This window comes from Pseudophryne corroboree, assembly GCF_028390025.1.
Source record: "Pseudophryne corroboree isolate aPseCor3 chromosome 3 unlocalized genomic scaffold, aPseCor3.hap2 SUPER_3_unloc_4, whole genome shotgun sequence".
In the NCBI taxonomy this organism is placed as follows: domain Eukaryota; kingdom Metazoa; phylum Chordata; class Amphibia; order Anura; family Myobatrachidae; genus Pseudophryne; species Pseudophryne corroboree.
In genome coordinates this window covers 1,718,017-1,741,337 of record NW_026967530.1, presented here as the reverse complement: position 1 = coordinate 1,741,337, position 23,321 = coordinate 1,718,017, and the positions used below count along the sequence as shown (strand labels likewise).

The 23,321-nt window shown below is 44.6% G+C and overlaps 2 protein-coding genes across 2 annotated transcripts in view; both read right to left on the bottom strand.

Annotated features, from left to right (window-relative positions):
- Nucleotides 1-4,820: 4,820 nt before the first annotated feature.
- Nucleotides 4,821-23,321, bottom strand: part of LOC134984191 (oocyte zinc finger protein XlCOF6-like) — a 454,419-nt gene continuing 435,918 nt past the window's right edge. The window contains exons 5-6 of the mRNA XM_063949820.1: nucleotides 9,797-10,102; nucleotides 4,821-6,414 (exon numbers count right to left, since the gene is read on the bottom strand). Of these exons, the coding sequence (XP_063805890.1) occupies nucleotides 4,916-6,414; nucleotides 9,797-10,102 (1,805 nt within the window). The 3' untranslated portion in view covers nucleotides 4,821-4,915. The remainder of the gene's footprint in view (nucleotides 6,415-9,796; nucleotides 10,103-23,321) is intronic.
- LOC134984176 (gastrula zinc finger protein XlCGF8.2DB-like) lies at nucleotides 7,693-9,603 on the bottom strand. The gene is made up of 4 exons (XM_063949800.1): nucleotides 9,593-9,603; nucleotides 9,016-9,558; nucleotides 8,873-8,967; nucleotides 7,693-8,817 (listed from the first exon to the last, which is right to left on the bottom strand). Exons 1-4 carry the CDS (start codon nucleotides 9,601-9,603, stop codon nucleotides 8,414-8,416), a joined length of 1,053 nt encoding a protein of 350 aa, XP_063805870.1. The 3' UTR covers nucleotides 7,693-8,413.

The following is a 23,321-nucleotide window of genomic DNA, read 5'->3' as shown; positions in this document are numbered from 1 at the left end:
GGCGCACAGCTGCAGTGTTGTGCGCTACCTTGGAGAAGACAGAAGTCTTCAGCTGCCGATTTTCCGGACCTTCTTTCTTCTGGCTCTGTAAGGGGGACGGCGGCGCGGCTCAGGGAACGGACGACGAGGTCGGGTCCTGTGTGCGATCCCTCTAGAGCTAATGGTGTCCAGTAGCCTAAGAAGCCCAAGTTACCACCAGTTAGGTAGGCTCGCTTCTTCTCCCCTTAGTCCCTTGATGCAGTGAGCCTGTTGCCAGCAGGTCTCACTGTAAAATAAAAAACCTAAATTATACTTTCTTTCTAGGAGCTCAGGAGAGCCCCTAGTGTGCATCCAGCTCGGCCGGGCACAGAAATCTAACTGAGGCTTGGAGGAGGGTCATAGGGGGAGGAGCCAGTGCACACCAGATAGTCCTAAATCTTTCTTTAGATGTGCCCAGTCTCCTGCGGAGCCGTCTATTCCCCATGGTCCTTACGGAGTCCCCAGCATCCACTAGGACGTCAGAGAAATGTAGGCGTGACAGGTGAAAATGCAGGCATGCCTGGGGAAACAATGGCCGAACGCAGGGCGTGTTTGTGACGTCAAAGCAGGAACTAAACAGACTGAAGTGATCGCAAGGTAGGGGTAGGTCTGGAGCTACTCAAAAACGGCATGAAAATTTTTACGAGCAATTCTGCTAACCTTTCGTTCGCACTTCTGCTAAGCTAAGATACACTCCCAGAGGGCGGTGGCTTAGCGTTTGCACTGCTAAAAGCAGCTAGCGAGCAATCAACTTAGAATGAGGGCCGTGGGGAGCAGCCTGTGGTGTCCTGTTATTATTATACAGTGGGAGCAGCCTGTGGTGTCCTGTTATTAATATAATGGGGAGCAGCCTGTTGTGTCCTGTTATTATTATTATACAGTGAGAGCAGCCTAAGGTGTCCTGTTGTTATTATTATTATACAGGGGGTGCAGCCTGTGGTGTCCTTTTATTAATATTATACAGGGGGAGCAGCCTATGCTGTCCTGTTATTAATATTATCATACAGTGGAAGCAGCCTGTGGTGGACTGTAATTATTATTATACAGGGGGGGTTGCCTGTGTCATCCTATTATACAGAAGCAGCCTAGTGGTATCCTGTTATTATTATTATAAAGGGCAGCAGCCTATGGTATTATGTTGTTATTATTATAAAGGGGGTATTATTATAAAGGGCAGCAGCCTATGGTATTCAGTTATTATTATTATTATATATCAGCCTAGTATTATCCTGTTGTTGTTATTATATAGGGGGAACAGCCTGTGGTGTCATTATCATTATACAGGAGAAGCAGCCTAATGGTATCCTGTTGTTATTATTATTATACAGGGGGAGCAGCCTGTGGTGTCCTGTTATTATTATTATACAGGGGGAGGGACCTGTGGTATCCTGTTGTTATTATACAGGGTGTGTCCTGTGTGTCCTGTTATTATACAGGGGGAGTAGCCTGTGGTGTCCTGTTAATACTATTATACAGGGGGACCAGCCTGTGGTGTCCTATTATAATTATTATACAGTGGGAGCAGCCTGTGGTGTCATTATTATTATACAGGAGGAGCAGCAGCCTGTGGTGTCATTACTATATTATACAGGGGTAGCGGCCTGTGGTGTCGTTATTATTATACAGTGGGAGCAGCCTAAGGTGTCCTGTTGTTGTTATTATTATACAGGGGAACAGCCTGTGGTGTCCTTTTATTAATATTATCATACAAGGGGAGCAGCCTGTGGTGGACTGTTATAATTATTATACAGTAGGAGTGGCCTGTGGCGTCCTGTTATTATTATTATACAGGGGGAGGGACCTGTGGTATCCTGTTGTTATTATACAGGGGGAGCAGTGTGTGGTGTCGTTATTATTACACAGGTGAAGCAGAATGTGGTGTCCTGTTATTATCATACAGGTGGAGAATCTGTGGTGTCTTGTTGTTATTATTATTATACAGGTAAAGCAGCCTGTGGTGTTATTATATACAGGGGTAGCGGCCTGTGGTATGTTATTATATAGGAGGAGCAGCCTGTGGTGTCATTATTATTATACAGGAGCAGCCTAATGGTATCCTGTTGTTGTTATTATTATTATACAGGGGGAGCAGCCTGTGGTGTCGTTATTATTATTATACAGGTATAGTGGCCTGTGGTATCCTGTTATTATTATACAGGGGGAGCAGGCTGTGGTATCCTGTTATTATTATTATACAGGGGGAGGGGCCTGTGGTATCCTGTTATTATTATACAGGGGGAGCAGTGTGTGGTGTCGTTTTTATTACACAGGTGAAGCAGCCTGTGGTGTCCTGTTATTATCATACAGGTGAAGCATCTGTGGTGTCTTGTTATTATTATACAGGTAATGCAGCCTGTGGTGTTATTATTATATACAGGGGTAGCAGCCTGTGGTGTCCTGTTATTATACGGGTGGAGCAGCCTGTGGTGTCGTTATTATTATATACAGGCATAGCGGCCTGTGGTGTTATTTTTATACTGGGGTAGCTGCCTGTGGTGTCGTTATTATTATACAGTGGGAGCAGTCTGTGGTGTCCTTTTATTATTATACAGGGGGAGAAGCCTGTGTGTCCTGTTATTATACAGGGGGAGTAGCCTGTGGTGTCCTGTTAATACTATTATACAGGGGGACCAGCCTGTGGTGTCCTATTATAATTATTATACAGTGGGAGCAGCCTGTGGTGTCATTATTATTATACAGGAGGAGCAGCAGCCTGTGGTGTCATTACTATATTATACAGGGGTAGCGGCCTGTGGTGTCGTTATTATTATACAGTGGGAGCAGCCTAAGGTGTCCTGTTGTTGTTATTATTATACAGGGGGTGCAGCCTGTGGTGTCCTTTTATTAATATTATCATACAAGGGGAGCAGCCTGTGGTGGACTGTTATAATTATTATACAGTAGGAGTGGCCTGTGGCGTCCTGTTATTATTATACAGGAGGAGCAACCTAGTTGTATCTTGTTATTATTATACAGGGGGAGCAGCCTATGGTGTTATTATTATTATACAGGAGGAGCAGACTAGTGGTATCCTGTTGTTATTATACAGGGGGAGCAGCCTGTGGTGTCTTGCTATTATTATTATACAGGGGGAGCGGCCTGTGGTATCCTGTTGTTATTATACAGGGGGAGCAGGCTGTGGTATCCTGTTATTATTATCATACAGGTGGAGCATCTGTGGTGTCTTGTTGTTGAAGCAGTCTAGTGGTATCCTGTTGTTATTATACAGGGGGAGCAGTCTGAGGTGTCCTCTTATTATACAGGGGGAGCAGCCTGTGGTGTCTTGCTATTATTATTATACAGGGGGAGCGGCCTGTGTAGTATCCTGTTGTTATTATTATACAGGGGAGCAGACTGTGGTGTCGTTATTACATAGGGGGAGCACTGTGTGGTGTCCTGTTATTATTATTACACAGGTGAAGCAGCCTATGTTGTCCTGTTATTATTATACAGGTGGAGCATCTGTGGTGTCTTATTATTTTTATACAGGAAGAGCAACCTGTGGTGTCCTGTTATATACAGGGGTAGCGGCATGTGGTTTCCTGTTGTTATTATTATACAGGTGGAGCAGCCTGTGGTGTTGTTTATTATACAGGGGTAGCTGTCTGTGGTGTCTGTTATTATACAGTGGGAGCAGCCTGTGGTGTTATTATACAGGAGGAGCAGCCTGTGGTGTAGTTATTATTATTCAAGGGAAGCGGGCTGTGGTGTCGTTATTATTATACAGGAGCAGCCTGTGGTGTCGTTATTATAAATGAGGAGCAGTCTGTGGTGTCCTGTTATTATTATTCAGGTGGAGCATATGTGGTATCTTATTATTATAGTGGCCTGTGGTGTCTTATTATTATTATTATAAAGGGGGAGCTATTGAGGATGTTCTTGCCCTTGATAAAAAGAAAGCTAATGTGATTGGTTTGCATGAGATAAAAAAGTCACCTCTTGGGTGTGGGATTATTTTTACCAAAATCCTGACAATGTTTGTGAAGGCATCTGCTCCATTTGTGAGGCCAAAGTTAGTAGAGCTAGGGACGTTAACCATCTAGGAATCATCTCCATGTTTTGTCATTAGCGGTGTATTCAGGATATGTATTTCTAAAAATTAATGTAATAAACAGCCCCATCATCAACCTCATTAGTGATCGGAGATAGTCCATTCAAAAAAGGTTTGTGGGGCCTACACAATCGAAGCACTTCAGCCACAAAAGTAGCAATCCATATCGCTGAAGTGCTTGGTTTGTTAAACTGTGCACGACCTTCATAAAAGTTGGTGGACAGGCCCAAGGACACTTCTATTTTTCACCACTCTTCTTTACATAGTCTTATCATTACCAATTTTCAACATATTTTTAACAAGAAATTATGTGATGCCTCACACATTTTAATCTTAATCAATCATTCAAATGATAATTCTTTTACTTGACTTCTACTACATACTCCACCTCTATCTTCCTGTTCTGACCTCAGACCTCTGATCTAGTTCTTGATTAATGAAAACATTCTTTGTAACTTTCTATAGGGTCATATAGTTTATTAATCTGCCATCTTTAATACTGCAGTGCCACTCCTAGGTATGCCATGTATGAAGTTAAACAACCATGTGTTTGTACCCACTACTGGTCACCTGACAAGTTCAAAAACATACTGGTAGATTAAGTGGTTTCTGACATAAATTATACTTGGTGTGTGATATGAAAGTTAGATTCTAAGCTTTATGGATTGTTGTAAATGCTTGGCTTCCTCACCTTAAACAAAAATGCAAAGTGCTTTTAATCCTATTGGGAGATAGGAACTACATACACAAATTCTCTTAATACAGATTTATTATACGTAAACTATTAATGCAACCTTGTTTCATGTCTACCAATCAAGTCAATTCAACTGTGACTTTTCTGATATCTTACAATAGCTGGTACTCTCCTGTGTGACTTCTCTGATGTCTAAGAAGAGATGATTTCCGTGTAAAACATATCCCACACTCACATGTGAATGGTCTCTCACCTGTGTGATTTCTCTCATGTATAACAAGATCTGATTTACTTGTAAAACATTTCCCACACTCAGAACATGGAAATGGTTTCTCACCTGTGTGTATTCTCTTATGTATAACAAGAGCTGAATTCTGTGAAAAAGATTTCCCACACTCAGAACATGGAAATGGTTTCTCACCTGTGTGACTTCTCTCATGGATAACAAGGGATGATTTGCGTGAAAAAGATTTCCCACACTCAGAGCATATAAATGGTTTCAAACCTGTGTGACTTCTGTCATGAATAATAAGATCTGATTTCAGGTTATAACATTTCCCACACTCTGAACATGTAAATGGTTTTTCACATGTATGACATTTCTCATGTCTAACTAGAGCTGATTTGTGTGAAAAACTTTTCCCACACTCAGAGCATGGAAATGGTTTCTCACCTGTGTGAATTATCTCATGTATAACAAGATCTGATTTCATTGAAAAACATTTCCCACATTCAAAACATGGAAATGGTTTCTCACCTGTGTGACTTCTCAGATGTACGACAAGAGCTAATTTGTATGTGAAACATTTCCCACACTCAGGGCAGGTAAATAATTTCTCACCTGTGTGATTTCTCTTATGTATTACAAGATCTGATTTACATGTAAAACATTTCCCACACTCAGAGCATGGAAATGGTTTCTCACCTGTGTGTCTTCTTTCATGTATGACAAGTGCTGATTTGTGTGAAAAATATTTCCCACACTCAGAGCATGGAAATGGTTTTTCACCTGTGTGACGTCTTTGATGCGTAACAAGATCTGATTTCTTTAGAAAACATTTCCCACACTCAGAACATGGAAATGGCTTCTCACCTTTGTGCCTTCTCTCATGAATAATAAGGGATGATTTGTCTGTAAAACATTTCCTGCACTCAGAGCAGGTAAATGGTTTCTCACCTGTGTGACGTCTCCTATGTATAACAAGAGCTGATTTCTGTGTAAAACATTTCCCACACTCAGAACATGGAAATGGTTTCTCACCTATATGAGTTCTCTGATGTCTAAAAAGAGCTAATTTATTTGTAAAACTCTTCCCACACTCAGAACATGGAAATGGCTCCTCACCTGCATGACTTCTACCAAGTCTAGCAAGAGCTGGGTTAGGTGTAAAACATTTTCCATATTCAGAAGAGGAAATGACTGTATCACAGCTATGATCTGTACTATGTGCAGCAATCTGTGAGTTGCAAGGAGAACATTCCTCAGCAATACAGGTATCCGATGATATATCTGCACTATGAAGTGCTGGATGTATATTTAGGGTGATGCAGTTTTCTTCTGGAGACCCTCGTGTCATGTTCTTATCTTCTAATTTAAAATCTGGAGACCAAACAAGATGTCCTTCCAAGGTATTCCTTGTATTACGTCCATCTGGTAGAAATAAAATAGTTAAGCAAATATCCCACAGCAAAGACATCATTAATTAACTAGTAACAAACCCGTCAAAATGACGGAACAACATAACAGTAATGTCAGAGCTGGAGGCTGTGCGAGCCTGAACAGAGCAATACTTAAATTGATCCATTGGGCACCATCTAGTGGCTGCTGGCATGCAAAACACTTGAATTCCAGAGTTAGTCTTTTATTATATAGGCTGTTTGATCTCACTCATATTCCCATAGCTCTGTGGTTAGTACAGCCTCATGTGGAACACTCTGGGTGTGTTGCATTCCACACCCAATAAACATAATACTGGAGAAGAATGGAATCAAGGGTACCCATCAGAGTCCCCATGTAGCCAAGCAGATGCAAATGTTGGATCTAACAGTAAAATTCTCAAGTGTACTCCTCTCACACACAGGAACGCTCATCTAAACCAATCCTGTTCATGTGAATTTGTCAATACCCCTCTTTCACCAACCACACTTTCTATCAAATCATTATTTTTCAATGCGGACTCTCATCAGTGATTCCAGGGTCCACACACCCTATGGCGAAGGTATGAGTGTATACACACAAACCCCGGTCTAACGCTGACAGCAGATACACGTACTACTGCCTTCTGCCTGGAGGAATACCCTACTCCAGTCCTATTTTCTAAAAAAAAAAAAAAAATTATTCTGGTTTTCTCTTCCTCTTTACTTTAAACTTTACAGAATTCTTGCTAGAAACCTGCTAAGTGAACTCTCATCAGTAATCCCAGAGGAACGGACAATTGGAACTTTATAATCTACTACTACAGCACATGTAAACACCCAATACTGTCCGATCTTGGAAGCTAAGCAGTTGTGGGCTTGGCCAGTACCTGGATGGGAGACCTCCTAGGAAGACCAAGTGTTGTAGAAATCTGTGGGGACTTGGAACATTGTGCCTTACACGGACAGCAGAATCACAATTCCTTCCTACTAGGAACTACTACAAACAAAAGGCCTAGGAGCCTTGGACACCAACTAACTTCGTACATATCTTTTGCCTGTAATTCTCCAGCATCGTCATTATCCTATGCCAATATCTTTTTGCCCAGGTGTAACGAATGAACCTATAAAAAAGGGTATATAAGCAAGCACCATATATGCCCTACCTGAGGCTTTAAACTCATCAACCCAATATGAGTAACGATAGACTGTTATACTATTAATTTATCTAAGTAATGACCTCTCCATTAAAGGTACACTGATATAGTAATATCAAACCGCAGATCATGGGGTTCATGAATATTTATTAATATTGACTGATACTCTTGTTACATAAATGTTGTTAGTCTTTGTTGAATACACCAATATATTAAATAACCAAATAAAAGTTATGTTTTAATAAATTCCATCTTTGATCCTTAAGAGTGCACCCAAAAGGAGTCTTCTTTTTCTTCCTGCTTTGTATGTTGCATGGAAGCTCGGCTTGTTTTGTAGTTGCTAGTAATGGATAATGGAGGGGTGGCTGAGCTTCTATCCCCCTGAAGGCACCACTGGGAACAGGTTTTATGTTAGGAGAGGCATTCTCTCCCCCGTGCACTGAGTACACTCTTTACATTTAATCATTTTGATTAATTAGGTTTACGCGGCATAGTGTTTAGAATTGCTTCTACACTGCACTGGATTCTCAGCTATGGTTCCCAAGGCCTATTTCTGTGGACTTTGCATGTTCTCTCCATACTGCCACAGGTCACCTCCCACAAGTTCACAGACTGATAGATTAAGTGGTTTTTGGCACAATTGAAACCTGTCGTCTCATATGTAAGGTAGAATGTAAGCTCCAATGGAGCAGGGATTGTTGTGAATGCTTTCTCAGAATAAAAACTGCACATACACAAAATTGCTGCCTCACCATATACAATAATGCAAAGTGCTTTGAATTCTATTGGAAGGAACTAAATACACATTCTTATTACAGATTTATTATACAATTATTAATGCAACATTGTTTAATCAAGTCAATTCAACTGTGACTTGTCTTTCAATAGCTGGTTCTCTCCTGTGTGACTTCTCTGATGTCTAAGAAGAGATGATTTCCACATAAAACATTTCCCACACTCACATGTGAATGGTCTCTCACCTGTGTGACTTCTCTGATGTGTAACAAGATCTGATTTCTTTATAAAACATTTCCCACACTCACAGCATGTAAATGGCCTCTCACCTGTGTGACTTCTCTGATGTCTAACAACAGCTGATCTGCGTGAGAAACATTTCCCACACTCCGAACATGTAAAAGGTTTTTCACCTGTGTGACTTCTCTCATGTCTAATAAGATCTGATTTGTGTATAAAATATTTCCCACACTCAGAGCATGGAAATTGTTTCTTACCTCCATGCATTATCTCATGTATAACAAGATCTGATTTGAGTGAAAAAACATTTCCCACATTCAGCACATCTAAATGGTTTCTCACCTGTGTGTATTCTCTCATGCATAACAAGAGTTGATTTGCGTGAAAAACATTTCCCACACTCAGAGCATGTAAACGGTTTCTCACCTGTGTGATGTCTATGATGTGTAACAAGACCTGATTTATTCATAAAACATTTCCCACACTCAGAACACGGAAATGGCTTCTCACCTGTGTGACTTTTCTCATGTATAACAAGAGCTGCTTTGCATGAGAAACATTTCCCACAGTCAGAGCATGGAAATGGCTTTTCATCTGTATGGCATCTCTCATGTCTAACAAGAGCTGATTTGTGTGTAAAACATTTCCCACAATCATGGCATGGAAATGGCTTTTCACCTGTGTGAATTCTCTCATGTATAAGAAAACCTGATTTATGTGTATAACATCTTCCACACTCAGAGCAGGTAAATGGTTTCTCACCTGTGTGACGTCTCCTATGTATAACAAGAGCTGATTTCTGTGTAAAACATTTCCCACACTCAGAACATGGAAATGGTTTCTCACCTATATGAGTTCTCTGATGGTTAACAAGAGCTAATTTATGTGTAAAACTTTTCCCACACTCACGGCATGGAAATGGCTTCTCACCAGTGTGAATTCTCTCATGTATAACAAGACCTGATTTATCTGTAAAACATTTCCCACACTCAGAACAGGTAAATGGTTTCTCACCTGTGTGACGTCTCCTGTGTATAAGAAGATCTGATTTCTGTATAAAACATTTCCCACATTCAGCACATTGAAATGGTTTCTCACCTGTATGACTTCTTTCATGTATAACAAGAGCTGATTTCTGTGTAAAACATTTCCCACACTTAGAGCATGGAAATGGTTTCTCACCTGTATGAGTTCTCTGATGTCTAACAAGAGCTAATTTATGTGTAAAACTTTTCCCACACTCAGAACATGTAAATGGCTTCTCACCTATGTGACTTTTACCATGTCCAGCAAGAGCTAGGTTACGTGTAAAACATTTTCCATCTTCAGAAGAGGAAATGACTGTATCACACCTATGATCTGTCCTATGTGCAGCAACCTGTGAGTTGCAAGGAGAACATTCCTCAGGAATACGGGTATCCAATGATATATCTGCACTGTGAAGTGCTGGATGTATATTTAGGGTTATATTGTTTTCTTCTGGAGACTTTTGCATGATGTTCTTATCTTCTAATTTAAAATCTGGAGACCAAACAAGATGCCCCTCCGAGGTATTCCTTGTATTGCGTCCATCTGGTAGAAATAAAATAGTTAACCAAATATCCCACAGCAAAAGGCGTCATGAATTAACTAGTTACCAGCCTGGTAATGACAGAACAACATAACAGTAATGTCAGCACTGGAGGCTGTGCGCGCCGGAACAGAGCAATACTTGAATTGCTCCGTTGGGCACTATCTAGTGACTGCCGGTATGCAAAACATATAGGATATTTGGTCTCACTCATATTCCCCTAGCTCTGTGGTTAGTACAGCGTCATATGGAACAGTTTGGGTGTGCTGCTTTGAAACTAAAGATAAGCCAATCAGTGCCTTCAATTTCAAACATAGCATCCCTGGTTTGAAATAAGAGGCACTGCCAAGTAGACAGCTAATCTAGAGCAGTAGTGGTGAGCCATGACTGAGGAGAGAGCTCAGTTAAGGTATAGTGATTCAAGAAAGAAGAGTTTGTGGGAGGAAGAGTTCTGAGAGGCAAGAGAGGCCAGAAAAGGGCGAGGTCAAGAACAAGCAGCTAAGCATTGAGAACAGTGGGGTAAGGACCAGAGTGGTCAGTAGATGTGGGAAGCAAGAGAGAGATACAATGCTTCCCACTGCACCCTCTCCCTCTTGATCAGGTAGGCACCCTTGGAACCCCTCTAATTACTTTCAACTCCCTAGACTACCAGGAAGTATTGAGGCTGGTCAGTTTCTCACACTAAATTTACACTTGCACAGTTTTTGAAGGAACTTGGCAGGGAGGTTGTTCCAAACATCTTGGAAAACCACATATCTTTTGTGATGTAGGATGGCTGAAATCCTTGTGTCTCTTCATGTAATCCCAGACAGACTTGATGATGGTGAGATTAGGGCTCTGTCATATCATCCCTTCCAGGACTCCTTGTTCTTCTTTATGCTGAAGGAATTTTTAATGACATTGGCTGTATGTTTGGGGTCGTTGTTCAGCTGCAGAATACATTTAGAGCCAATAAGAAGCCTCCCTGATGGTACTGCATGATGGCTAAGTATCTTTATGTATTTCTCAGCATTGAGGACATCATTAAACCTGATCAACAGGTTTATTCAGAGTTGTTAGCAACCCAAAAAGTAAGCATATGGGCAAAACCATGTGCACTGCAGTTGGGGCAGATGTAATATGTGCACAGGGAGTTAGATCTGAGTTGGGTGTGTTCAAACTGAAATCTAAATTGCAGTGTAAAAATAAAGAAGCCAGTATTTACCATGCACAGAAACAATATAACCCACCCAAATCTACCGCTCTCTGCACATGTTACATCAGCCCTACCTGCAGTGCAGCATGGTTTTGCCTAATTGCTAACTTTTCTAGTTTGCTAACTACTCTGAACACCCCCCTTCCAAATCCCCAACTCCATTTGCTGAAATGCAGCCCCAAACTTGCAAGGCACCTCCACCATGCGTCACTGTGGGTGTGGTATGGAAGGTCGACAGTAACTAGGTCAACAGGGTCTTTAGGTCGACATGTTCTAGGTCGACAGGTTAAAAGGTCGACATGAGTTTTTAATTTTTTTTTGGGTGTCGTTTTCTTCGTAGAGTGACCGGGAACCCCAATTAGTGCACCGCGTCCCCTCACATGGCTCGCTTAGCTGGCCATGCTTCGGGCAAGGTGCTTCGCTCGGCACAGATTACCGTACCAATCGTAGTCCACATGGATCGTTAAGGATGAAAAGATTCAAAAAAAGTAAAAAATTGTGAAAAACTCATGTCTACTTTTTGACCTGTCGCCCTAGAACATGTCGACCTAAAGACCCTGTCGACCTAGACATTGTCGACCTAGTTACTGTCGACTTTTAGACCGGATCCCGTCACTGTTGCCTGCAGACACTCATTGTACCTCTCTCCAGCCATTCCGGTGAACAAACTGCCTTTTGTTACAGCCAAATATTTCACATTGTGACTCCTCAGTCCAGAGTACCTGCTGCTATTTTTCTGCAGCCCAGTTCCTATGTTTTTGTGCATAGTTGAGTCGCTTAGCCTTGTTTCACATTGCAGGTATGGCTTTTCTCTTACGTCCTAGAGGATGCTGGGGACTCCGTAAGGACCATGGAGAATAGACGGGCTCCACAGGAGACATGGTCACCAAAACGAACTTCAGGTATGGGGTGTGCACTGGCTCCTCCTTCTATGCCCCTCCTCCAGACCTCAGTTTAATACTGTGCCCAGAGGAGATGGGTGCATTACAGGGAGCTCTCCTGAGCTTCCTGTAAAGAAAGTATATTTGTTAGGTTTTTTATTTTCAGGTAGCTCTGCTGGCAACAGGCTCCCTGCATCGTGGGACTGAGGAGAAGCAGCCCTACTTCTGTGAGTTTCAAGGCTCTGCTTCTAGGGCTACTGGACAATCATTAGCTCCGGAGGGAGTCAGAACGCAGGTCTCCCCTAGCGGTTCATCCCGGAGCCGTGCCGCCGTCCTCCTCGCAGAGCCGGAAGATAGGAGCCGGGTGAGTATAGGAAGGCAGAAGACTTCAGAGGTGGCAGAAGACTTCAGATCTTCACTGAGGTATCGCGCAGCGGTAACACTGCGCGCCATTGCTCCCACAGAACACAAACAGCGCACACTGTTGGGTGCAGGGCGCGAGGGGGGCGCCCTGGGCAGCAATGTATTCCTCTAGGACTGGCTGTAAGTAAATATACACTTATTTGTGTGTTTTGGTATCCCCGCCAGTTTGTTCAATGAGCAGGAACGAAGCCCGCCACTGAGGGGCGGGGCTTCTTCCTCAGCACTCACCAGCGCCATTTTCTCCACAAGGACATGCTGAGAAGCTGGCTCCCCAGACTCTACCCTGCTGATCACCGGTGACAGAGGTTTTTTTTTTTTAAGTTAGATTTTTTTATTGAGAGTGATCGATAACCAAAACAGTAACAGTAACACAGTTGTACAGATTAAGGTATTGAACATAAGAACATGCAGTGTACATATTATACCATACCAATAAAGACAATTTTGTGGTGATATAGGCTAACAGGTAATAGCAATATGTGTTCTGTGTAAATCCGAGTGTGTACTTGATCAGTCTCATTTTATTTTTTCAAATATCGGATCTAGTCTATATCAAAACAGAGTATAATCCTGTGGTGAGTGGAAGCAAGAGAGAGAAAGAGGAGGAAAGGAGAGAAGAAGCAAGAAAACAAATGTTAATAAAGGAGGAACGTAATGAATGTTACCTATAGGGAAGTAAGAGGTTGGGAACAGTCCTCTGTATTGATAACAGAGGGAGGGACAATTGAAGTGCTAGAGGAAATAGTATTGTGAGCAGTGTTGGCAATGTTAGCAGAGTCCGGGCATCAATAAAGAGCGTGCGAGGTACCAAGGAGTCCAAACGTTGTGGAACTGAGCCACAGTATTATTCCTTAGGCTTGTAATATATTCCATATTGGCTATGTGGTTAATCTTGGTCAACAGTACAGCCTTGGAGGGTGGTTTCTGATCTTTCTAGCATTTAGCAATCAGTGATTTAGCCGCCATGCAAATTTGCATGGTAAGCTTGTCTTGGGTTTTGGGTAGTGACGGTGTGAGGGCGTGAAGCAAAGCGATTTCAGGGGAGAGGGCAAGGTTATGCCCGCAGGTTTGAGCAACAAGTGCTCCAACAGTGTTCCAGAAGGGGCGGACAGAGGGGCATGTCCACCATATGTGAAAAAAGGTGCCCTCCTCTCCACAGAGTCTCCAACACAAGTTTGATGTCGTAGGGAAAATGGAGTGAAGTCTGGAGGGAACCAGATACCACCTGGTGTAGACCTTATAACATGTTTCCCTAAGTGCCACACTCATAGAAGCTTTCGCTATGCGCGTTCTAATTTCCTCCCATTGATCATCTTCCAACGGATGGGAGAGATCTGATTCCCAAGCTAATTCATGGGGTTCACGGGTCGGGGGATCTGGAGCCAAGATTGAGTTGTATATTGTTGAGATATTCCCCTTTTTGCCAATTGAAAGTAGACACATATGTTCAAAGGAGGTGGGTGATTTCAAAGGGGTAGTTTTAAGCTGAGATTTGAGGAAGCTAAGAATTTGGACATAATGGTATTGACACGAGGAACGGATACCAAAGCGCTCTTGAAAATCTCCAAAAGAGGTCGGTGCTGAGTGGCCTTTAACATGGATAAATCTCGTGACACCCTGGGATTGCCATGGGGCCGCTATTCTACGATCGCAGCCTGGGGGGAAGGCAGGGTGTCCCCAAATGAGCGATAAAGGTGAGGGGTATGAAGATAGGTTGTGAGTACTGCAGAGTTTGTCCCACAGCCCAAGGGTGAATTTAATCGTGGGGACTGAATAGGCCGAGGCTGGTCTGCAGGACCTGGGGAGCCATGGAAGAGAGTCGAGGGGTATACCCTGATATATTGAGTTCTCAATATCGACCCATTTTCTGTTCCCTTGGGGGGAATGCCAGGACACTATATGATTGAGGTGACAGGCGTTAAAGTAAGCCTGAAGGTCAGGGTATCCCAAACCACCTGAGGAGGCACTCTTAGTCAACAGTGTTCGTCTCAATCGAGATTTACGATGAGCCCAAATAAATTTGTTGCACATTGATTGTAGGGAAGCCAAAGTCACTTGGGGTACCATTATTGGAATGGTCTGAAACAGGTAAAGAATACGTGGTAGGAAATTCATTTTTAGGGCATTGATCCGTCCGATCCATGAAACAAATAAACGGTCCCATTTATCTAGATCTTGAGTGAGAGTTTTAATCATGGGAACATAATTAGCCTGGTATAGGCTGGTGTAGGATTTAGTAATAAATATGCCACGGTATTTAATAGCCGAAGGTCTCCAAAGAAAGGGAAAGGAGGAAGTTAAAATCAAACGGGTATGGGATGGAATATTAAATGTAAGGGCCTCAGATTTGGTGTGGGTTATTTTGTAACCAGATAGGGAACCATATAAGAGTAATACTTTCTGTAGATTAGGGAGAGAGATCAGAGGGTTAGAGAGAGTCAAGAACACGTCATCTGCAAACAAAGATATTTTATACGAGTTCTGTCCCACTGGAACACCCCCAATGTCAGTATTAAGTCTAATTCGGGCCGCAAGAGGTTCAATGCATAAGGCAAAAAGTAGGGGCGAGAGGGGGCAACCCTGCCGAGTACCATTCTTCAGGCTAAATCGAGGTGAGCTCAAGCCATTGGTCAAGACCGCAGATGAGGGGTTAGAATAGAGAGCCGCTATTGCAGTGATGAAATGACCGTGGAAGCTGAATGTAGATAAGGTAGAAAACAAAAAGGGCCAAGAGATGCGATCAAATGCCTTTTCGGCGTCTAGCGCCAAAGCAATCGCTGGTGTTTTCGTCAAGTTTATTTGATGAATCAAATTAACTATGCGTCTGGTGTTGTCCGAGGCCTGGCGGCCAGGAACAAATCCTACTTGATCAGGATCTATTAATGATGGCAGCACAGTGTTTAGACGTGATGCCAGTACATTGGCAAAAAGTTTGAGATCGGTATTTATCAAAGATATGGGTCTATAATTTGAGCAGTGCGAGGGATCCTTTCCGGGTTTCGGGATTACTATAATGCGGGACGTCGTGGAGTCAGTGTGAAAAGGTGTGCCCTGTAGTATTTTATTAAACAGAGAAACCATGTGAGGAATGAGTTGAGGGGCGAAGGTTTTATAGTACACCATCGGATAGCCATCCGGGCCAGGTGCTTTAGAAGGTTTCTGGGTTTTTAGTGCAGCTTCAATTTCCTCTACAGAGATTTCAGCATTAAGAGCTGAATTAGTCTCCTCGTCTAACCGAGGGAGAGCGCTCGAGTCTAGATATTGTTTTGCCTGGTCGGCTTGTGCTAAAGGGTCAGACGGGGGGTTCAAGATTATAGAGTGTCTTATAGTAATCAAAAAAGACACTATTAATTTTTTTGGGGTCGTAGGTAATGTTACCTGAGGGTTGTCTTATAGAATGGATGCATTGGTTAGCCTTTTTGGCACGTAAGCGATTGGCCAACAATGTGTGTGCTTTGTTACTTTTGTCATAAAACGATTGATTAGCCCATCGAAGCGAGCGCTCGATATTTTCCGCCAAAAGTGAGTGTAGGCCATCACGTGCTTTAGAAAGTTCGGCTAAAGTTTTTTTGGAGCGTGTACGTTTGTGTTCCTGATCCAATGTTGCAATGTTATTTGTTAACAGAGTAATTTGGTTTTCCTGGTTTCTCTTACTGCGGGATGCAAATTGGATAATGGATCCTCTGATGACCACCTTATGGGCTTCCCATATAGTGGCTATACTGCAGTCACTTTCTACATTAACCTCAAAATATTCCCGAAGCTCAGTTTTAATTAGGTCTTGGAACTTAGGGATCTTCAATAATGTCTCGTTAAGTCTCCATGTCGGTCTACCGTCAGGGATATCAAAAATGTCAAATGTCGCAGCTAATGCTGCGTGGTCAGTCCAGGTAAGCGGAGTTATCGAGGAAGAGCTAGCGGTCCGGGAAAGAGGTGCACAACTCAAAAACATGTCAATGCGAGAGTACACATCGTGTGGATTGGAATAAAAAGTGTAGTCCCTGGTGGTCGGATTAAGAAAGCGCTATACATCGAACAAACCAGCCTCGGCCATGCTCCTGTGTAAAATACTGAGGAGTTTAGGGTTTGACTACTACGCAAGGGGCCGGATCTGTCCAGGTTTGTGAGAGCCATATTGAAGTCTCCGCAGACAAGTGTTTTGCCTCGCCTATATGAGTAAAGGTTGTGAAAAAAATTGCAGAAGAATTTGGACTGGGCAGTGTTTGGAGCGTACAGATTAGCGAAGGTCACCTCCTCGTGTCCAATTTTGCCTCTCACCATTATATAGCGACCTTCAGTGTCGCATTTACAGTCTAGGAATTGGAAAGGGACCGACCCCCTTACCAAGATGGCCACACCATGTCTTTTTGCTGTGTGATTGGAGTACCAGGCCATGGGAAATTGTTTAGATGTCAGGGAGGGATGGGAGTCTGATTTCAGGTGTGTCTCCTGTAAGAAAATTACGTCACCATTTAATGTTTTAAGAGACCTGTGGAGATGAGAGCGCTTCTGGGGAGTAGTCAGTCCCTTGGCATTAATGGACAGGCATGTCAACGGCATGGTTGAAGCAAGAGAGGGAGTAGTTTGCTGGAGATCTCTAGGGTCCCGGACTCTGCTAGGGTGGACGAGAAAAACAGAAAGGAAGAATAGAAAGGGAAAAATGGAAATGTATATTACTGTATACGATCAATATTTAATAAATAGGTCTATCTGTCTGTGAATACAGAGATGTCAACTTGCAGGTGTACTGTAACAGGGGTCTAAGAGAGGAAGAGAATAGAAGAAAGAGAAACAAATAAGAAAAAAGCAGACGTAGTATCCAATAGGCAGGATACTCGGCTGCCAAGATTGAGCTCTAGTAGAAAGAAAGAGCTCACTGGCGGGATACAAATGCACTATAGCAAGAGGGTATTAACCCACTATGTTTGAATGTAACTTTGATCCCTATGAGTCGGGGGAGGATGTATCAAGACAGGGCACTGACAACCCCCACCCGAAACCATTAATAAACAAAAAGAATGGACCGTCTTGTATCTAAGACCTAACACTGGGGCGGAACATCCTAGATACAGAGCGCTGTAGAAAAAGTGATCATATTACAGCTAGGATCAATAACATAATAACACTAGAGCATACAGTAAAGTCGCCGAACAGGCCGGCGCCCCGAGACAGGCCCCACGGCAGCGGCAAAGGAGTCAATCCAGAACCCCAACCATAAGGCCGTGCCCCCGACCTGCCGACCATGCCAGCGAAACAACAACGCAGCAAATTGTGAGGTATAAAGGTCCGCCAACAAGAACATTGTGGGAAAAAAGTAAAAAGGTTGTTAGTGTACAAAAATGGTATCTAAAACATGGATTACATAGCAGTTGAGCAAAGTAGAGAACAAAATCAAGTATACTAAACGTTCCAAAAACACAGAATTTAAACGTAACCGTAGGGAGCATCACATCTATGAAGTGGCAACTGGGGATAGCTGCAATTTTCGAAGAAGCTTGTCCCCTTCATCAGGAGAGCGGATGGTGTGAACTTTGCCATCAATCTCCACCATGAGGCGAAAAGGAAAACCCCAGCGGTACTTGTAACCATTGTCGCGCAGTGTTGAGGTAACGGACCGTAGATCACGCCGTTTGGCAATGGTCACCGGCGACAAGTCTTGGTAGATCTGTATCTGGGAGTCTTCGAATAAAATTGTGGTTGAATTCCTGCACGCCAGTGTGATGCTGTTTTTAATCATGAAGGACAGAAACCGGAGGATAACATCGCGGGGAGGGTCCGAGTCCTTCGGTTTAGGTCTCAGGGCGCGGTGTGCTCTCTCTATCGAGATGGCAGAATCCGAGAGCGACGGGACCAAGTGAAGAAACAAGCGTCGAAGGTATGCTTCCAGTTCGGAGGCAGAGACAGATTCGGGGATATTGCGGATGCGTAAATTATTCCGTCTCTCGCGATTTTTGCTGTCCTCAACTTTATCTTTAAGGAGTTCCGGCTCGCTGGATAGGTAGCTCATGTCCTCGCCCACTTGCTTACGGAAATTTTGTTGGTGGTCTTCCCGTGATTCCAGCGCGGTTGTGCGGGAGTCTAGAGCCGCCATATCAGATTTTAATTCCCCGATCGCTGACTGGAGAGCTGTCGTGAAGGAGTTCTTAAGGTCTAAGATCATGTTCTGAAGGGATTGAATGTCCGCCTTAGTTGAGGGTGCATCCGTCTGATCCATAATGGGGGTAGGCATCGGTGAGGGTGGAGATGAAGTTTCAGACAGTTTTTCCCGGCGTGAGAAATGTTGCGAGATATCTTGTGAAGCTCCCGGTTTTTTTGCTCTGGTGTTTGCTCTGCTCATAATATCTGGTAGGATTAAAACGACCGTTTAAGGAGTGGTAACAAGAATGATCCACTTGGATGTTACGTGTTCAACAGTTGGTCCGGGTGAGGGGGAAGTCAGGCATCCGCAGTGTTACATCATTTACAGGACCTGGGTCCTATTTATCCGTTAAATCAGTGAGAGGGATCACCAGGAGAGCGACCTGATCTATCACACGTCTGTCCGTGAGTGTATGGAAAGGTATATCCTCAGCTGTAGGGTTCAGGTTCTGGACTTATAAAACAATTAAAATAAGCCTGATAGAGCGATGAGCTCGTTTCCATTCAGCTCCAGCAGGGGCAGCACAGCTCAGAGTAGAGGGGTCTGTCCTGCCACCTCCAAGATGGCTGCCGTCAGCAATGTGTGAGGTGTGTCCCTACGGGATTTCACAACATTGATGCTCCTGGTCTCCCCAGCGCCCCCAGCTAAATTGCCCCCGCTGTTTTTGCGGCCAGCCGGCTGATCACTGTGATGCAGCGCCTGATTCCCTTCAGACGCCACATCCAAGATGGCCGCTGCCACCGGACCTCCGCAGCGCTGCTCGGCTCCGACCCTGCAGTTTCCGCGGCACCCGGGCTTACTTCAGCCTCACGTCCCGTCCTTCCCAGGTGAGGGGCACACAGCTGGACAGCGGGGCAAGTTCCTGCTTGTTTTTTAAAGCGGCCGGGGGATGATCGTTCTCGGGCGGGGGTGGAGGCTAATTGAGGTCCCGGCTTCACTGCACAGGGAGGGCCGCAACCTGCAAGCACGGGGCAAGCCCGTGCTCTGGCTCCGCAACTCGCTCCCCAGGTGCCTCTAGTCGTAGGAGTTGGTGTAGGACAATATAGAGGGGGTTTAGGCAATGTGAGGGCTAATTTAATGAGCAGGAGCTCTCCAGGGACACGTCCTCTCAGTCAGGCCACAAGCCACGCCCCCCCGTGACAGAGGGTTTTAAAGAAGGGGGGGCACATAATTTGGCGCTGTCAATATACAAATAGCACTGTATCTGGGTAATTTTTTTCCCCCATGGTTATTGGCGCTGGGTGTGTGCTGGCTCTCCAAAGGGCATTGTGGGGAAACTGTCTCCAGATGGAGTCTTCCCTGAGTGTGTGGTGTGTCAGTACGTGCGTGTCGGCATGTCTGAAGCGGAAGGCTCTCCTAGGGATAAGGTGGAGCGCATGAGTGTGGTGTCTCCGTCGGCAACGCCGACACATGACTGGATGGAAATGTGGAATATTTTAAATGCAAATGTGAATTTATTGCACAAACGTTTGGACAAAGCAGAGTCCAGGGACAGTGCAGAGGGTCATACCCTGCCTTTCCCTATGTCACAGGGGCCTTCGGAGTCTCAAAAACGCCCACTTTCTCCAGTAGTTGACACCGATATCGACACAGATTCTGAAACCAGTATCGATTATGATGATGCGAGGTTGCAGCCAAAATTGGCAAAGAGTATTCATTATATGATTATTGCTAATAAGGATGTGCTGCATATTATAGATGACCCCGCGGTGCCGAATCCAAAAATCCACATTTTTAAAGAAGCCTGAGGTTACTTTTCCGCCTTCTTTTGAATTAAATGAGTTATTTGAAAGTGCTTGGGAAACTCCAGACAAGAAACTGCAGATTCCCAAAAGGATTCTTATGACGTATCCTTTCCCGATCAAGGATAGGATACGGTGGGAATCCTCCCCAAGGGTGGACAAAGCGTAGACGCGCTTTTCCAAAAAGGTGGCACTGCCGTCTCAGGATACCGCTGCCCTCGGGGATCCTGCTGACCGCAAGCAGGAAACTACCTTGAAGTCAATTTACACACATACCAGTACATTGATCGGACCGGCAATAGCATCTGCTTGGGTTTGTAGCGCTGTAATAGCGTGGACTGATACCTTATCTGCCGACATGGATACAATGGATAAGGAAACTATTTTATTTACCCTGGGCCATATTAAGGATGCGGTCCTTCATATGAGATAGGCTCAGAGGGATGTAGGCATACTGGGGTCCAGAGCGAACGCTATGGCGATTTCTCTGTGAGCCTGACAGTGGACGGGTGATGTCGATTCAAAACGGTATATGGAGGTTTTAGCTTACAAGGGTGAAGAATTGTTTGGGGAAGGTATCGCGGACCTAGTTTCCACGGCTACTGCAGGTGAATCAACTTTTTTACCTTATGTTTCCTCATAGCCTAAGAAAGCGCCACATTATCAGATGCAGTCCTTTCGGTCGTATAAATCCAAGAGAGCTCGGGGATCTTCCTTTCTTGCCAGAGGTAAGGGCAAGGGGAAAAAGCTGCCAGCTACATCCAGTTCCCAGGAACAAAGGTCCTCCCCGGCTTCTACTAAATCCACCGCATGACGCTGGGGCTCCGTGGGAGGAGTCCGCTCCTGTGGGGGCACGTCTTCGTCTTTTCAGCCAAGTATGGGTTCACTCTCAGGTGGATCCCTGGGCAATAGACATTGTTTCCCAGAGGTACAAGCTGGAATTCGAAGAGGTGCCTCCTCGTCGGTTTTTTCAAATCGGCACTGCCGACTTCTTCCCCAGAGAGGGAGGTAGTTCTGACAGCAATTCAAAAGTTGTGCCTTCAACAAGTGGTGGTCAAAGTTCCCCCGCTACAGCAGGGGATGGGCTATTACTCAACCCTGTTTGTGGTCCCAAAACCGGACGGTTCGGTCAGACCCATTCTGAATTTAAAATCCTTAAACCTATATTTGAAGAGGTTCAAGTTCAAGATGGAATCGCTCAGAGCGGTAATCGCAAGTCTGGAGGGGGGAGATTATATGGTGTCCCTAGACATAAAGGATGCATACCTTCATGTCCCCATATATCAACCTCATCAGGCGTTCCTGAGATTTGTGGTGCAGGATGGTCATTACCAATTTCAGACGTTGCCGTTTGGGCTTTCCACGGCCCGGAGGATTTTTACCAAATTAATGGCAGAGATGATGGTGCTCCTGCGCAAGCAGGGTGTCACAATTATCACATACGATCTCCTGATAAAAGCGAGATCGAGAAAACGATTGGTGGACAGCGTATCACTCTCCCTGAGGGTGTTGCAACAACACGGTTGGATCCTAAACCTACCAAAGTCACAGTTAGTTCCAACGACCCGATTGCCTTTCTTAGGCATGATTCTGGACACGGAACAAAAGAGGGTTTTTCTTCCAAAAGAAAAGGCCCAGGAATTTCAGAGCTTGGTCAAGGACGTGTTGAAGCCACAGGGTGTCGGTACATCACTGCACTCGAGTGCTGGGAAAAATTATGGCGTCTTACGAGGCCATTCCATTCGGCAGGTTCCATGACAGGACTTTTCAGTGGGACCTTCTGGACAAGTGGTCCAGGTCACATCTACAGATTCATCATATGATCCGCCTGTCCCCCAGGGCCAGGGTGTCTATCCTGTGGTGGCTGCAGAGTACTCACCTTCTAGAGGGTCGCAGGTTCGGCATCCAGGACTGGGTTCTGGTGACCAAGGACACGAGACTCCGAGGATGGGGAGCAGTCACACAGGGAAGAAACTTGCAAGGTCTGTGGCCAAGCCAGGAGGATTGTCTACACATCAACATTCTGGAATTAAGGGCAATATACATCGGCCTTCGGCAGGCGCAGACCTTACTTCAAGGTCTACCGGTTCTGATTAAGTCAGACAACATCACAGCAGTGGCTCATGTAAACCTGCCAAGGCGGCACAAGGAGCAGAGCGGCAATGGCAGAAGCCTCAAAGATTCTTCGATGGGCGGAGAGTCAAGTAAGTGATCTGACAGCAGTCTTCATTCCGGGAGTGGACAACTGGGAAGCAGACTTCCTCAGCAGACACGATCTGCATCCAGGAGAGTGGGGACTTCCTCAGCAAGTCTTTGCAAAGATTGCAAGTCAGTAGGGACTGCCCAAATAGACATGATGGCTTCACGTCTCAACAAGAAACTTCCGAGATATTGCGCCAGGTCAAGGGACCCTCAGGCGGTTGCAGTGGACGCACTGGTGACACTGTGGGTGTTTCAGTCGGTCTATGTGTTCCCTCCTCTTCCTCTCAAAAATACTGAGAATCATAAGACGAAGAGGGGTTCAGGCAATTCTCATTGTTCCAGATTGGCCTCGAAGGGCCTGGTATCCGGATCTGCAGGAAATGCTCACAGAAGATCCGTGGCCTCTTCCTCTCAGGGAAGACCTGTTACAACAAGGGCCCTGTCTGTTCCAGGACTTACCGCGACTGCGTTTGACGGCATGGCGGTTGAACACAGGATACTAGCGGAGAAGGGCATTCCGGAGGAGGTCATTCCTACTCTGATTAAGGCTAGGAAGGAGGTGACATCGAAACATTATCACCGTATCTGGAGGAAGTATGTGTCTTGGTGTGAAGCCAAGACTGCTCCTCCGGAAGAATT